Genomic DNA, 15855 nt, shown 5'->3' with positions numbered 1-15855 from the left:
CACTGCTGCTTGATTCATATATGTATGTAGCCAAGAGTAGCAAGGAGAGGTTAGGTTATTAATAACCTCTGGAGTCAGAGCCCAGGACTTTCTCCAGACTGGGACTGTGTGTGGTTTGGCTGCTGCAATTTTATAGAAAGGGATTCAGGTTCATGAAAATTTGTTCCCTGATTGAATCAGAAAAATTTACTTTTATCTCACAAAGTGTCAGGTTTTATTCACTCCCCATCCACATGCATCTTAGACAAGAGGTGTGTTCCAAAAGGAAAAAAGTCAGCTGTGAAAGTCATTCTGAGCTTTAACCAGGAGATGCTGTCATGGATAAAGCAGGTGTAGTCTATTTGCATGGTACATAAGCCTTACAGCATTTTAATAAGGGTACAAATAAGCTGGTTCATGCCCTAATGCGCTGGAAGCTCTTGTTCATCTCCTGGTGTGTGACCTGAAATGGAGATTTTTTTCTGAAACTTTGTTGTTTCTCTGTCCTGTGGAAATATTTACAAATTTTCTGGCAGTCTGGGGACTGGGGACATCCTGTGTACCCTCAAACCCCTTTACTTGCAGCATCACTTTTATAACCCCATGTTTTGATTTAACCCCATGCTTGACTATCCTGTATATGAAAACCACCTTAGAATGGGCTGTGACGGGGAGTGCAGCCTGTATGTACTTTCTTGTTATTCCTACAGCTCAGTCCCTTGAATGGTATAGTGTATTCTCAAGTTTTACATCCTTTTTCCACAGAGCATCGCATGTCATTGCAGGTTTAACACCCCTTTCACCATCTTACAATTTCTCTCAAAGACATTTTGGAAATCATCTCACTACAGTAGAAAATAATTGTCATTAAATTTTTCTGGTACAAAAGGACATTTCCTAAAGGTCTTTAAAAAGCATGGCATGATTCAGCAAAAATGCCTCCAGATTGCTCTTTGGATTATCAGGCTCTCATCGTGCTTGTATGTTTCTGTTTTAAAAGATATTAGCAGAAAGGTCAGTTGTTTTGAGGCATTGTCAGTAAGAGTAAAGAACCCAGCAGATGAGCATGGGTTCATTTAGCAACTGCTGCTGAGACATTAGTCAGTGTGTTGGGATGATCCGTCTCATTTATTTTGCCTTTTACAGGTGCAAACAAATCCTTCTACAGTGACACAGAAAGCCTGGGTGGGAGCTGCGAATCCCGGTCCCTGGACTCTCCCACCTCTAGCCCAGGTGAGAATCATAGAATATCAGAGTTGGAAGGGACCTCAAGAGGTCATCTAGTCCAACCCCCTGCTCAAAGCAGGACCAATTCCCAGCTAAATCATCCCAGCCAGGGCTTTGTCAAGCTGGGCCTTAAAAACCTCCAAGGAAGGAGACTCCACCACCTCCCTAGGTAACGCATTCCAGTGTTTCAAAGAATGGCACTTTCTGCCTAATGTTCATACTAACAAAAAACTTCAATAGAAATTAAACATGGATTTGGAGCTTTTTAAATTTTTTCCTATAATGTGCAATACATAAATAAAGTACATCTTGTATTTTGTATAATGTAAAACCTTCCTCCTTGTCTCCAGGGCACCAAAGTAGGAAGTTGCTAAAAGCTTCATCCACAGGCACCATGTCCTCCTCGGATGATTTTGAAGAGAGAGATTCATGTCAAATATATGAAAATGGTGAGCAATAAAGAAATCTGCGTGACTGATAAAAAGAAACAGTAGGAGAGCATCCTGTGTCTCTTGTGCTCCCCCATTCTGTTATGCTTATGAAAGGGAGCTTTCCGTACACCCCCCATACAGCTCTGCTGATGCCCCTCAATTTGGACCTGCAGCCCCCCCCATTGCTATTCCATCTTTGGGTTCCCCACCCAACATACACAGTTTTGCTGATGCTCCTCAATCCCAAATCACAGGCCCCTGCTATTCCAAACCTGGGCTCCCCCCAGCAGCTCTGTTGACGTCCCTCCCAATCCACAACCCCCAATGGTATTCCAGCCCTGAACCTCAGTATACTGGTGCTACTGCTGCTCAGTTATGACTGGCAGCAATGTCCCAAATTCTAATTCAGGCCCCTCCCGTTCAGCCAATAACCACCAGTCATTATGTTGAGAACCTCTTATCTCAAATAGATAGCGCTACAAGAGATCTGCCCAGCTGTCTAGAGAAATGGGCTGCTAATTCTTTTGCATTTCTAGATGGCATGAGTGACTTTTAGTAATGTCTCCTTGTTATTTATATGGTTGCTGCACCAGAAAATGGATCATCCCAGTGTCAGTTTAAGAACATCTCTCTGTCGAGTGCAGCACAGACCCACCGGTTGCGGAAATTGCGGGGTCCGTCCAAGTGCAGGGAGTGTGAAACCTTTATGGTCAGTGGCACCGAGTGTGAAGAGGTGAGAGCTCAGAACACCCTGGACTGTAGATAACCAGCTCCCCCTGGCCCCTGTGTGAGGTATTTCACTGCAGGCATGTCCCCCCTGCAAAACTATGTGAATGGGCCCCTCTTTGTGAGGCCAATAATTCAGTGCATGACCATCTCCCTGTCCCTCACCCAGGCTGCTCTGTCATAACAGCTGAGGAAAGGGAGGCAAAGGGGAACGTATCTCCCACTGAGGCGCTTCTGCAGAGAGATATGGAACAGTGAATGGAGGGAACAGGAGAAGGGAGAGCCTGTGATGTGCCCCAGGGGGAGACACTTTCCCCAGCTTCTGGAGTTGTCCTTGCTGAACTGTAATTAATGCCTAACTGCAATATCGTCCTACCATTGCAGTGCTACCTGACCTGCCACAGGAAGTGCCTGGAGAACCTCCTGATCACCTGCGGCCACAAGAAGCTCCCCAGCCGAGTGCCCCTCTTTGGCATCGACTTCACACAGGTCCCTCGGGATTTCCCGGAAGAGGTTCCGTTCATAGTTGTGAAATGCACCTCAGAAATCGAGGCACGTGCCCTCGGAGTGCAGGTGAGCAGCCCTGGGGTAGAGTCCAGCACAGGGCCTGGTCCTGCTCCTGCTGGGGACCAGGATTACGCTCCCTTGGACTTTGACAGGAACCACATTAGGCCCTTACTTGGTAACTTTTGTCTCAAGGCACTTCACAAAGGGGGTTTCCCCAGTGAACCATTGACGGTGGCCAGGGCAGCTGACACAGGTCACCTGGCATCAAGACAGACTAATTAAAATTCTCTCTAGTTTCCTCTAGCTCTGGTATTTTTAATATCCCATCATGGAGGTAGCTGGGTATGAGTCTCTGCACATCACCCTTTGTTTCCTGTCCACAGAGGGAAAGACACAATGTCACATTCCTTCTTGGCCTTAGCTGCAGAAATTAAGCTGTCCTGTTAGTTCCTGGCCCCCACCCCACTCTTCTCAGATTCTCTAACCAGGATCCCTTGACCTTTCCCCATTTCAACAATGCAGGGGATCTATCGGATAAGTGGAGCCAAGGCCCGGGTGGAGAAGCTCTGCCAGGCATTTGAAAACGGGAGGGAGCTGGTGGAGCTCTCAGAACATTCTCCTCATGACATCACTGGCGTCCTGAAGCATTTCCTGAAGGAGGTGGGTAGCAAATCCCCAGGAAGAACCAGGATCAGTCTCTGGTCCTGGCTACTTGCAGTCTCCTGGCTTCAGTTTCTGGTGCATCTCTGGGAGGATGGTAACCCCTATTCCTGGCTTGCTCTTAGCTGGGTTTTTGAGGCACTGGGATGTGTTGATGTCTGTTTGTTTACTGTAGAATTAGGGATTAATTCCAGGCACTGATCTCCTAACTTCCACCTTCTCTGGTGCCATGGGAGTGACTGGGAAGATGGTCACTGTGAAGTGCCCTGACCCCACCAGGGCTCATGGCTTGCAGTGATAAAGGGCAGATGAGACCCAATGCTTCCCTGAGCAGTAGCAGGCCTGGGTTATTCCTGAGATTCCCAATATTAATTTCATGTGAACGGCAATTCTGGCGAGGCCTGGGGCTTCTCTGCAGGCCCTAGAAGTTCATGTGAAATCAGGGAGCCAATCACTAGCCTGCACATGATGGGGATAAGAGTTGGTATGAGCCTGGGAACATGCGGCTGAAGGGGGCCAGGACTGCGAGGCCACTGACACCAGCAAAGTCCTTCATGGGACTTCCCCACAGCATCAAATAGGCAGGCTGCAGTAACACAATCTCCCTCATCTCACCACAGCTGTCAGGGCCAGTGCTCCTGTATGAGCTCTACGATGAATTAATCGCGCTTGCCAAGGACCTGCAGAAACCTGGGGAAGGGAAGAGAGACAGCTCAGGGTTCTCAGCAGATCCCATTCAAAGCATGAAGGACTTGCTGAGCAAACTGCCTGGGACTAACTACAACACCCTGCGACACCTCATTGCACATCTGTACAGGTGACGGGGACAAGTGGCTGGCTTGCTGATTAGTGTCACCTGGATGGGGAGGGGGTCTATTAGATTGCTGCAGAGATCTCGCTCCCCAGAGGAGCATCTGGCACAGTGGCAGGTCAGTACCAGAAGAAGCTCTTAGAACACATCTACACTTGGAGTTGGTATAATTTCCAGCTTGAGAAAACAGACGCGAGCTAGCTGTCCTGGAGGTAGCATGCTAAAAATAGCATGTAGCCACAGCAGCGCAAGTGGCGGGAGGGGCCAGCTGCCCCAAGGATGCGTGTGGCATTGCTGGCTCAGGACAGCTAGCCTCTCCTGCCATTTGCACTACTGCTCACACTGCCACAGCCCCACATTCTGTGTCTAGCACACTGACTCGAGAGTTGGGAATTACACCCTCAGCTCGAAGTGCAGACATGTCTGTAGCCTCCTTCGCTAGCAAAAGGGACAGCCATGAGGAGGGAAAAGCCCATTCAGAAGAAAGGTGAGACTCTCGCAGCTCCCAACAAGGGAGAAGGAAAAAGCCCTGGTCCCAGATAAGCTGTCTGGTTGCTCCTTAACTGATGGCGCTTCACAGTTAAACCAGGTGCAGAGCCAGAATCCCCATTAGGGCAATGGGAGACATGGGCCTGTGGCCCCAAGCTCCTTTCATCCAGCGCTGACCAAGCATCTTCCCTTAGAGCTGGACTTTTCACCCAGCTCAGAGCAGTTTCCTGGGTCTCAGTGGAGTCTGAGCGTTGGAAACCAGAACCTTGTCCACCTCCCTCACACATCCAGTTCCTGCCAGGGTCAGGATGTATATCTGTACCAGGAAATGGTGCCATCAGCTCCCCCACTAACCGCCCATTCCATCCCTCCCACTCGCTGCAATGGGGCTGAGAGGCTCCTAACTATGATGTTTTCCTTTCCCAGGGTGGCTCAGAGATACGAAGAGAACAAGATGTCTCCCAACAACCTGGGGATAATCTTTGGGCCAACGCTGATCCGGCCCGGCTCAGGGTGCGATGTCTCCATGTCATGCCTTGTAGACTCTGGGTACCAGGCCCAGATTGTGGAGTTTCTCATTCTGAGCTACGAGAAGGTCTTTGGGATGGATGACTTGCCTCCATCTTTGTATGAAAACACTTCGCAAGAAGCCTTGGCAGAGAAGGACAAAGAGGAGAAGCAGAGCACTGAGAAAGCCCAGGGTGTGACCACAGAGGTACAGCTCGGAGACACTGAGCTGGGCCCTGTGACCCTGTTATAGTCACAGGGAGTTGGATTAGCAAGGAAAACAGGATCTTACAGAAAGTGAAGCCACTTGGCATCCGTGGGTTATTCAGAGAGCAAAGAGCAGATGGGCAACTCCTGTGGAATGGGAGAACTGGAAGAAATTCCAAGCTACAGATCCCTCAGCAGCTCCCCAGACAGCTCTGAAGGATGTTTTGCTGCACATTTTAAAGAGTCCGATTCCTACAGAAAAGACGTGGGTTTCTCCAGACTACGTTACTCAGGACGTTGCTGTGTCTCTCAGTAGAAAGTTTTACAACTCATGGAATAGATGATGGTATAAATAGAGAAGGATACAGCAGGATCCCCAGCCCAGACCTGCTGGGCTTGCCTCCCTCTGAGGCGTAGTTCAGCTGTGGCTAGATAGGCTACCAAGTATTGGGGGTAGCCGTATCTACAAAAACAACAAGGAGTCCAGTGGCACCTATAAATCTGTTAGTCTTTAAGGTGCCACCGGACTCCTTGTTGTTTTTGTAGATACAGACTAACACGGCTACCCCAGATACTTGGTAGCCTAACAGATTTATAGGTGCCACCGGCCTCCTTGTTGTTTTTGCTAGATAGGCTGTGTTTCTGTGCTGCTGAGTGCTAACACCTCTCCAGCCCTCCCCATCTGCCCGACACTTCTCTCACAATAATGCCTAGCACCCTTCCTCTTCAAACCACTTTAAAACTTGAGGTAATTGGCAATACCTCCTGGGAGCTATGTCAGGGGTGTTACCCACATTTTATAGCTGAATTACCTGAGGCAGAGACAGGGAAAGTGACTTTCCCAAGGTCACAGGGGGAGTTGAAGCGTGAATGATCAGTATCTGTCTCCCCGTCCTGTGTACAGGCCACCAAGAAGGAAGGGGCGTGGGGAGAAGAGAGAGTGCGTGTGGCTTTGTTTTCTTAATAGTCACGTTCATGTCTGCTGGGCAGTGGTACTGCTTTCCCCATGGTTCCCAGTCACTGAGGCCTAAGGGAATTATAGGGACTGTGATCCCAGCTGAAAGCAGATATTAATCTGACAGTGCACCTGACTTCCATTCCCCATATGGAAAAGTCCAATATAATTTAATAGAGGTGAAGCTAATAGGGCTTTATAAAAACCTACTGAATATAATAGGCCATGATCCCCTTTCCATAGTTTGGAGGGGTTTTATTTTAAACCATCTGTCACAGGGTCACTCACCACACTGGTGCCTCCTGCTGGCCATTTTGGGAATTAGCTCTGGTGAGTGGGTGTGCCCTCCGGTGGTGGTGGCTCTCCTGTCCTTGTCTCCGCCTGCAGACCCACTACAGTTCCAATCTCTCCACCTCTGCTTTGTGGCACAGCCCTCCGGCTGTGTCATAATCCGGGTTCCCCCTTCCAGGGGATTCCTTCTGCAACAGTCTAGCCGCTCCTCGCAGCGGCTTGGCAGTCCGTAGCCTGGCCGCTTCTTCAGCAGTGAGTGGCGGGGAGGAAGGGAGGGACCCAGGCCCACCCACTATTCTGGGTCCTAGCCCAGGGACCCTGTAAATAACAGCTTCCCGCTGCCCCTCCTTTCTTTCTCCACCAGTCTGTCTCAAGTCCCTGGGCCACTTCCCCACAGCCCCAGCACCTTCGGCTCCTGCCTCTGGCTCCTTCACCCTCTTCCCAGGGCCTTGGGCCTGCAAGTCCTAGCAGCCCTGTTCACAGTACTAGTTTCTCCAGCCCTCTAGGAAGCCAATCCCCTCGCTTGGGCTTCCTGCAGCAGACTCTCTTGCTCTGGCCTACAGCTTCCTTTTATATGGGCTGGCTGGGCCCTGATTGGCTGGTCCAGCCATGCAGCCACCGCCCGAATTGGCTGTTTCCTTGTAGCCCTTCAGGCTGGGTTTTAACCCTATCATGGCCAGTGCGGGGCAGATGCCCTGTCACACCATCCTATATAATTCTACAGCAGGGATGGTTACTAAATTCTACAGGAAAGGTCAAAAATTATTTGGGGGGAGGGGGGGAATTAAGTTCTATAGGAGTTCTCAATATAATAATAAAACCAAATTGTGAAGATTTTGATAAATCCCTGAACAAATTCCCACTGACTTCCATGGGGAATTGGGCTCATAAGAGCAATGATGTTCAGGCCCCACTGTAGCAGCCATCTCAGGCTCAATCTAATAGTAATTACTTTGCTGTAATTAATGGTTATGTTTCTGTTGCTTCCCCCCACTTTGTCCGGCTGCACAAGGACCGGCAAAGGAATCACTGAGTGAGGCTACAGCATGACAGATAATGTGGCTGCTGCCCCTTAATGCTGCGCATCATGACCTGCAGAGGGAACCAGGGAGGTGACATGAATTTAGTGCCATTTTCATAATCAGTTCTTCACCAAGCTTTTAATTGGCTCATTCCTGATTTATATCGAGCATAAGGAACAGGTGGCTCTAAATAATGGGGCTGTGCTTCCATGCAGGGTTTTCTGAAGGTGCCATAAACCCAGAGAATGAACCTGATCTCCCCACAACTCCAAGGCAGAATTACCGCCCCTTCATTCTAAAAGGGTCTGTTTTAATAGTGTGTAGGATACATGGATGTAAACCTTAGCACAGGTCTCATTTATCCTGCCAGAAAGCAACCCCTGCTCCTGAGGTGCCTTTTGTGGCAGGCAGCATGATTCATAGGGCGGAGCGCTGAATTGGCACTTGGAACACCTGGGTTCTGTTGTCGGCTCTGACCAGTTGTGTGACCTTGGGCAAATCACCTCCCCCCCACTGTTTCACCTCACAGCCTTTCTCTAGTTACATTCTTCAGGGCAGGACTGTCCCGCACTCTGTGTCTGTGTAGCACCCAGTAAAACGGGGTCCTAGCCCCAGCTCTAAGAGGCCTCTCCCTCTCTTGCTGAGCCTGCCAGTTTTAGCACTGTGGTTTTGCACTGGGCAAGCTGAAATGGAGATCAATATATTTTCACCATTAGCCGATTATCTTTGTTCCCTTGGCTACTGCAGCACTCAGGGAACTGCATATCGTAATTAATCTGAAAGGAGAGCCCTGTCGAAACAGGTTCACAGTCCTGGCTTTTTCCTACAGAGTTTCTCCTTCAAGCATGATTCAAGTGAGGTCTACGTGTCTGATAAGTCATCTTCCAGTGAAGCCATCAATGAGCTGACAATGGAGGGAGCCCACAGTCCCCTGAGCACAGATCCCCTAGGTAAATGTCAAGCAGGGGCACATGGTCATGGAGCAGGTTTTGGGTTGGCTTGATCTGTGTTTACTGAACTTTCACAGCTTCTGTGTCTGCCTGTCTCTGCATGTGTCCCTGTGTATGGGGTAAGGCATGGCATCACCCTGCCACTTTCCTCCATCTAGGCAGCCCACTCCATCACAGCCACCGGGCTAGCATGCCATTAGGTTTCAGTGTATGATGAGCCCTTCTCAGGAAGGGGTTTTCCTTCACTCCTCACAAGCCCTGCTGCTAGAGGCCGGGAGGCCTACACTTACCCACCAGAGTCGATTCTCTAAGGTTTTGTAGGCAGGATTCACAGACTTGAAAACGCAGCGCCTGATCTCCCCTCACTTGTGCCCGTTTCACACCATGTCTCTCCTCACTTGTCACCATTTACACCAGCATTAAGAGAGGCGGCTCAGTCCCCAGCACTGAACAGGGGACTGGCCTCCACTTGTGTGTTTGTACAGGGATTTGTACTCGTCCAATTTGTCACATTAGCTAGGCCGCACGCTCCAGGCCAGTGGTGGGCAACCTGTGGCTGAGGGGGAACTGCCTTTTAAAATAACTCTCTAATGTTTTGTTCAGATTTGAATAGAAATGATGGCTCTGAGCTGGACGACCCTGAGGAATCAGTGCACGAAAAGCCAGATCCAGATTCTGATTCAGTTCTAGGGACGCAACCCAGGGGGTACTTCAGCCGGCAGCCTGTGAAGTATCCTCGACCGGCACAGGCCAAAATGAGGCCAATCATTCACAAACCTTCCAGCTTGTCCTTGATGGCTGCTGCTCTGTCAAGCCCTCTGATGGAGTCTGATGCAGAAGGCAATCCTACAGACTGCAGCCCTTTGACGAAGGAAGTCCAGGAGAAGAAAGGCAGCAGCAGGAGTAGCTCACCAGAGTCCAGCACACTGCAGCGACGTTCTGGAGGAAAACAGCAACTCAGACATTTTGAGATTACCCAGGAAACTGCCAGGATCGTCTCCAAGTTTCAAACCAACAACACTTCCACAGGGTCCCCTCAAGTTTCTCTGGAAAGGACAAGCACAGACTGCACTGAACCCGAACCAAACCCTGACCTGGGGACACCATCCCAGGAAAACCTTTGTGAACAATGAGGAGTGCACTGCTGGAAAGTGAGATAGGCCTGCCTGCTGAATGGTGGGGACTAGAGTGACCAGATGTCCCGATTTCATAGGGACAGTCCTGATTTTTGGGTCTTTTTCTTATATAGGCTCCTATTACCCCCCACCCCACCCCCTGTCCTGATTTTTCACACTTGCTTTTTGCTCACCCTAGCAGGGACAGAGAAGGGGATGAGATGAGGACCCAATCCCAGCATCTCTGTTAGGGATGGAGCTTGCAGGAAAGACCTCTGCTATGAATTATCAGGAGGCTGTGGGTCAGCCCAGAATTTGCTTTTTTTACTGTTTAGCAAACTCCAAGAGAGCATTCAGAAATAAGTCCAGAAGCTCTGTTCATGGAAAGCAAACATCTGCGACTGGTGCCAGGAGTTTTTCTGCAAGGGATGGGTTCAGTGTGATACACAGCTTAGCACAGTGTGAGGCAGTACAGAGAGAGCACAGTTACTTGGCTGTGGACACCTAGGCAGAGAGGAAATGACTGTAAAGATCAGGCCACTGGAGGAAATACTCACAAATGGTCACTTTATTGAACCTACAGACTGATTTGTTTAATTCACGGCATCCCTCATTTTTCAGCACAAATCCAGTGAAGCAGTGTGTATTGACATGGTTTGGGGCTTCCACTGCTGCAATTTCTATTTTCTATAAACAGATAAAATCATGTGTCTTTTAGGAAGGAGACGAGATTGTGCCAACCAGTGAGCAGCCTCAGTGTGTTACTTTATCTTAATTCCATCTCTCTGCTTTTCCAACAGACCCCTCACTCTCTAGCATCTCTAACTGTTGTGTCACAAACATAATCCCTTGAACCCATTACAGAAGGGCACATTTTCACTAATCCAAAGCAAGACTAGTCTGTATTTTGGTGGTTCTCAACATCTTCCATATCAGGATCACACTAAGACACCCCCACATGCACAGTGATATTCACCATGGAGCCCTATTCTGATGGTGTCAGAACCAAACTAAGTCCATGTGACTTTTGTCTGAGTAAAAATCTCAAGATTAGGACCCAGATGATACATGAATATTATGTAATGAGCTAACACTGATCTACGTGAAATAAGATGATGAGTAGCTACTTGGGGTGATTTATTGTAATAGGGTGCATACTGTGATCCACTGATATGGATTTTCTTGGTTTCTGGTTATGCACAGGGTGAAATTCACACCGTGCAGAGGGCAGTGCAAGGACTAGCCACCCATTTAAGATACTTTTGCATAGGGGTGAATTTCTCCAATAGTGAGCAGCTGTTGAGCTACTCGTGTCTGAACAAGGAAGCCATAGGCCAGGGGTGGCCAACCTGTGGCTCCGGAGCCACATGCGGCTCTTCAGAAGTGAATATGCTGCTCCTTGTATAGGCACCAACTCCAGGGCTGGAGCTACGGGCACCAACTTTCCAATGTGCCGGGGGGTGCTCACTGCTCAACCCCCGACTCTGCCACACGCTTTGCCCCCACTCCACCCCCTCCCCTGAGCCTGCCGTGCCCTCGCTCCTCCCCAGAGCCTCCTGCACCCCATGAAACAGCTGATCAGGAGGTGGGGGGGAGGAATGGGGAAGTGCTGATCGAGGGGGCTGCCGATGGGTGGGAGGTGCTGGGAGCTGTGTGGGGGGGAGCTGATGTGGGGCTGCTGACGTATTACTGTGGCTCTTTGGCAACGTACATTGGTAAATTCTGTCTCCTTCTCAGGTTCAGGTTGGCCACCCCAGCCATAGGCAAATGGTTAACGCTAATATTACATCTCTCCAAGTCTGCTCAGCATCTCTCTTTTTCTTCTGATAAAGTTGGCCACCTTCTTTTTTCTCTTAACCCACCCCTGATCTTTTTGTTTGTTCCTGTTTCTTAACAAGATCCTAAAAGAAACGCTAAGGATTTACTCACAGCAGTTGTAGAGCTTGGGCCAGAAAATGGGGGAAATCACCCACTCACTCCACATCGTGCCTCAAAAGATGTGTATTTAATGTTAATATGTTGCTTTGTATTCTTGAATATTAAATTATCTTTTAATAAAATTCATTTCCATAGTAAGTGTTAGGGAGCTTTATTACAAGTTCATTGTGTCCTGCTTGTTTGTTAAATGAGCATTTTGTGAAATCCCTGGCTGGACGTTTGTTGGCCTGTTGTCATTATGTGGTATGTGCCAACAGTGCCCTCAACCCTTTATAAGACAAAAATTAAAGACAATTTCTATGCTGAAGAGCTCACCATCTAAGGGACTGACACAGATAAGTCAAGATGCTCTGCAAGAGCCGGAAGAGGAAGGTAACCAAGATTTTCCTTTCTTGCCTCACCTTTGAATTGAATTTTACAGGATCAGGTGCTCCCTCCACAGCCCTCCTAGACCATCGCCCTGAGAGCAAGAGGCTAAATCTAACAGTCTGAGCTATGATCCCCTGTGTGACACATCCAGGCTGCGATCAGGCTGCACCTTATGAATTCTGTACTTTGCAAATCTGTCAAATAGATTCCAGTAAACAAGAGCCACAAGGCAGCTCACATCTGCCCAGACAATTTTTTGATCTAACAATATTTAAACACATTAAACCCATTTTAATTGTGGTAGGATTTAAATCCAGAAAATATGCCACTGAGCGAATTTTTACATGGACTCTGTGGAACAGTTCTTCGGACACTGTACATTGTCATCACTGTATGACAATTAACTCCATCTAAGAACCTTCCCTCATGTGTCCACCAGATGGCACCCAAGAGTCTACATGACCATTTGACTGATAGTGATCTATTTCCCTGCAGCTAATGTCTATGCTGCTCTGAACAAATGCCGCCTTTCTACTGCACTACTTCATACCGACTTCCTAACACACACAGCCCTTCTGACTGTTTATTTTTAACAAATTAAATGATTTGATTTTGCACTTTCCATTCTAGGATCTGAAAGTACTTTGCAAAGGCAGGTCAGTATAATTTAATCCATTTTACAGATGGGTAAACTGAGGCACGCCCAAATGCTAGACCCAGGAAGATAAGCCATCTCACCAGACTCCCTGACAGTAATACAGACAATTCCCTAGACTCCTATTACAGATTTTGAAGATTCACTCTCTCTGGGAACATGGGAATTGCCAGACCAGGAGTCCAACCATAGGCGCCGACTGTGTGGGGGCTCTGGGGCTGGAGCACCCACGGAAGGCTTACCTCCGCCTCCTCTGTGAGCACACCACCGCGTCCTGCTTCTCCCCCCACTCACTCCCAGCACTTGTGCCGTGAAACAGCTGATTCGCGGGACAGGGAGGGAGGAGGGGGAACGTGGTGCGCAGGGGGAAGAGGTGGGGCCGGGGCCGGGATTTGGGGAAGGGATCCAATAGGGGCAGGGAGGGGGCAGAGTTAGGGTGGGGACTTTGGGGCTGGGGTTGGAATGGGGGCAGGGCCAGGGGCGGGGAAAGGGTGGAGTCGGGGCGGGGCCAGGGGTGGAGAAAGGGGCGGGGGGCACGGGCACCCACCGGCACTGGAGAAAGTTGGCGCCTATGAGTCCAACTAGACAAGTATCGCATATCTGTCAGTAGCCAACACCAGCTGCTTCAGAGGGAAGTGCAGGAACCCTTCAGGAGTCAGCGATGGGATAACCTACCCCCAGGGAAAGTACCCTCTTGACAGAGAGATGTCGAGGCTCCTGCCCTGAAAAAGGAGGCTTTATAGCCCTTCCAGAAGTCTTGGTTATTTTTAATCCATGCTATAATGCTGGTTATTCTTGTTATCCCTGTAAATGTCCAAGATTTTCCTTATATGCAGTGTTGTTGTAGCTGTGTTGGTCCCAGGACATTAGGAGACATCGTTCTCCCACTACGAGAAAGGGACCAAGTGACCTTCTCCGTTGGATCATATGAACTGGAACCATAAACTCCCTAAACATTAAATCTCACCAAATGAGGGTCAATCCATCCTCATCATCATATCCACTCATTATACTCCATACCCGAACACAACCACTCTATGAACTTCATACCCTCATATCTCAATGTCTGTACTTTGACCCATCAACCTTTTACCCCCAATCGGGGATATTGCAGATTATGTATTCCTCATGCCACCTGATTTTAAGCCAAACTTTGCACCCTCGATAATCTGTGTTATTCCCTGATAACCAGAAACTTCTATATTCAAACTCTGTTTACTATTTTTTTTTAACATCATCTTAATAAAATTTTTAAATCTTTTATTGGACCAACTTCTGTTAATGAGAGAGACAAGCTTTCAAGTTACACAGAGCTCTTCCTCAGGTCTGGAAAAGGCACTCAATGTCACAGCTAAGTACAAGGCTGAACAGATAGTCTAGCATAACTAGCTGGCACATATTCTTAAGGGATCAACCTTTTCCTTAGTCCTGCTAAACTCTTGACCTCAATATATCATGTGGCAATGAGTTCCACAGGTTACTTGGGCATTGTGTGAAAAAGCATATGCTACTGGAGCTGGTGCATATGCTACTCCTTGTAGGGGAGGCTTTGAAGCCTTTGCCTAATTGAAACTGTATGATTTCTGCCATCCAGCTATACCCTCTGCTTTTCCTTCAGGCATTCCAATAAATATAAAAATGCTGCTTGGGAAAATGTGCTCACTGTTCTCTAGTAAATCCACATTACTCACTGCTTTCTGCAGGGCGGGTATTTATTCGGTGTAATACATGTCAGGGCTATCTTTCCATCCTGGGCTCCAGCACTGACAAGCCTCTCATACGTGGAGGGAGAATCCGTCAATGTGGATGGATGGTCAGGCAAATCTTTCCCACTTGTGATGGGTTTGCTGCGTGCCTTAGAGAAACATTTAAAAGGCTATTCACTCTGTGATGTTTTAAATTTTCCTAGTTAGCATCCCTGGAGATGCAGTCAGTTCTTATTGTGATGTATCTATGATATGAATCCCCAAACAAATGTCTTTGTTCCCTGTCTGATCAAATTACAGGAATAAAGGGAAATGACTCCTAAGAACATAAGACTGGCCACACTGGGTCAGATCAATGGTCCATTTAGCTCAGTATTCTGTCTTGTGACAATGCTGGTGCCAGATGCTTCAGAGGGAATGAACAGGACTCCATGCCATGTCACCTAGTCCCAGTTTCTGGCGGTCACGAGCTAAGGAAATCCAGAGCATGGGGTTGCATCCCTGACTATCTTGGCTAATAGCCATTGATGGACCAACCCTCCCTGAACTTATCTAATTATTTTTTTAACCCAGTTATATTTTTGACTTTCACAACATTCCCTGGCAATGAGTTCCACAGGTTGACTATGCATTGTGTGAACTAGTACTTCCTTTTGTTTGTTTTAAACCTTCTGGTTCTTGTGCTATGTGAAGGGGTAAATAAACCTTCCTTATTCACTTTCTCCACACCATTCATGATTTTCCTCAAGGTTGCATGAAGTTCAAGAATGGAGATCACAAACAAAAGCCTGGAGGAGCTGATTGTCTCTTGGCCTTTGGGGCAAAAATCCAGCTCATCTGTGTTTCTTCCTTATTCAGTGTAACCAAGAAACAAGCCGCAAATGACCCATGGCAGATGCAGTGGAATGAAGAGTAGCAGTGTGTATATTTTAGGGATGCTGCAGGGATCTCTAGGCTTTGATTCCATGGGTACAAATTAATCTAAATTCAAGGTTTCCATCTTAAATCATTAATCACAAAAAACGATCCAGCCCAAATTCCCCCACTATCCAGCTGCCAAACATGTGAAGCATCTAAATCGGTATTTTGCCTCTTCTCCCTGTGGGGTGCGAAGAAGAGTGGTTGTTCCAGTCCCATCCCCCACAGCATTACTCTGAGCTAACAAACCAGAAGATTAGAGCATTAATTGCAATAGCCTTTTCAGCACCAAAGGCAGCCTGAAGATGCTGTGCATTCCCCCTCTACTGCCAGATGCAGGCCACATAATTTAAACCAGTTAGCAGTAATCACTGCCACATGCCGGCGTTTTC

General features: G+C 48.1%; 1 protein-coding gene across 3 annotated transcripts in view; it reads left to right on the top strand.

Moving 5' to 3' along the window:
- GMIP (GEM interacting protein) overlaps nucleotides 1-11934 on the top strand; it is a 65096-nt gene extending 53162 nt beyond the window's left edge. For all 3 annotated transcript variants that reach the window (XM_054013271.1, XM_054013270.1, XM_054013272.1), the window contains 9 exons: nucleotides 1126-1212; nucleotides 1557-1655; nucleotides 2231-2370; nucleotides 2748-2936; nucleotides 3393-3530; nucleotides 4151-4347; nucleotides 5257-5545; nucleotides 8642-8762; nucleotides 9366-11934. In XM_054013271.1, coding sequence (XP_053869246.1) covers nucleotides 1126-1212; nucleotides 1557-1655; nucleotides 2231-2370; nucleotides 2748-2936; nucleotides 3393-3530; nucleotides 4151-4347; nucleotides 5257-5545; nucleotides 8642-8762; nucleotides 9366-9895 — 1790 coding nt within the window. In that variant the 3' untranslated portion in view covers nucleotides 9896-11934. The remainder of the gene's footprint in view (nucleotides 1-1125; nucleotides 1213-1556; nucleotides 1656-2230; nucleotides 2371-2747; nucleotides 2937-3392; nucleotides 3531-4150; nucleotides 4348-5256; nucleotides 5546-8641; nucleotides 8763-9365) is intronic.
- Nucleotides 11935-15855: the final 3921 nt, after the last annotated feature.

This window comes from Malaclemys terrapin, chromosome 23 (genome assembly GCF_027887155.1).
Source record: "Malaclemys terrapin pileata isolate rMalTer1 chromosome 23, rMalTer1.hap1, whole genome shotgun sequence".
Classification (NCBI taxonomy): Eukaryota; Metazoa; Chordata; order Testudines; family Emydidae; genus Malaclemys; species Malaclemys terrapin.
This window is presented reverse-complemented; position numbering and strand designations above follow the sequence as displayed.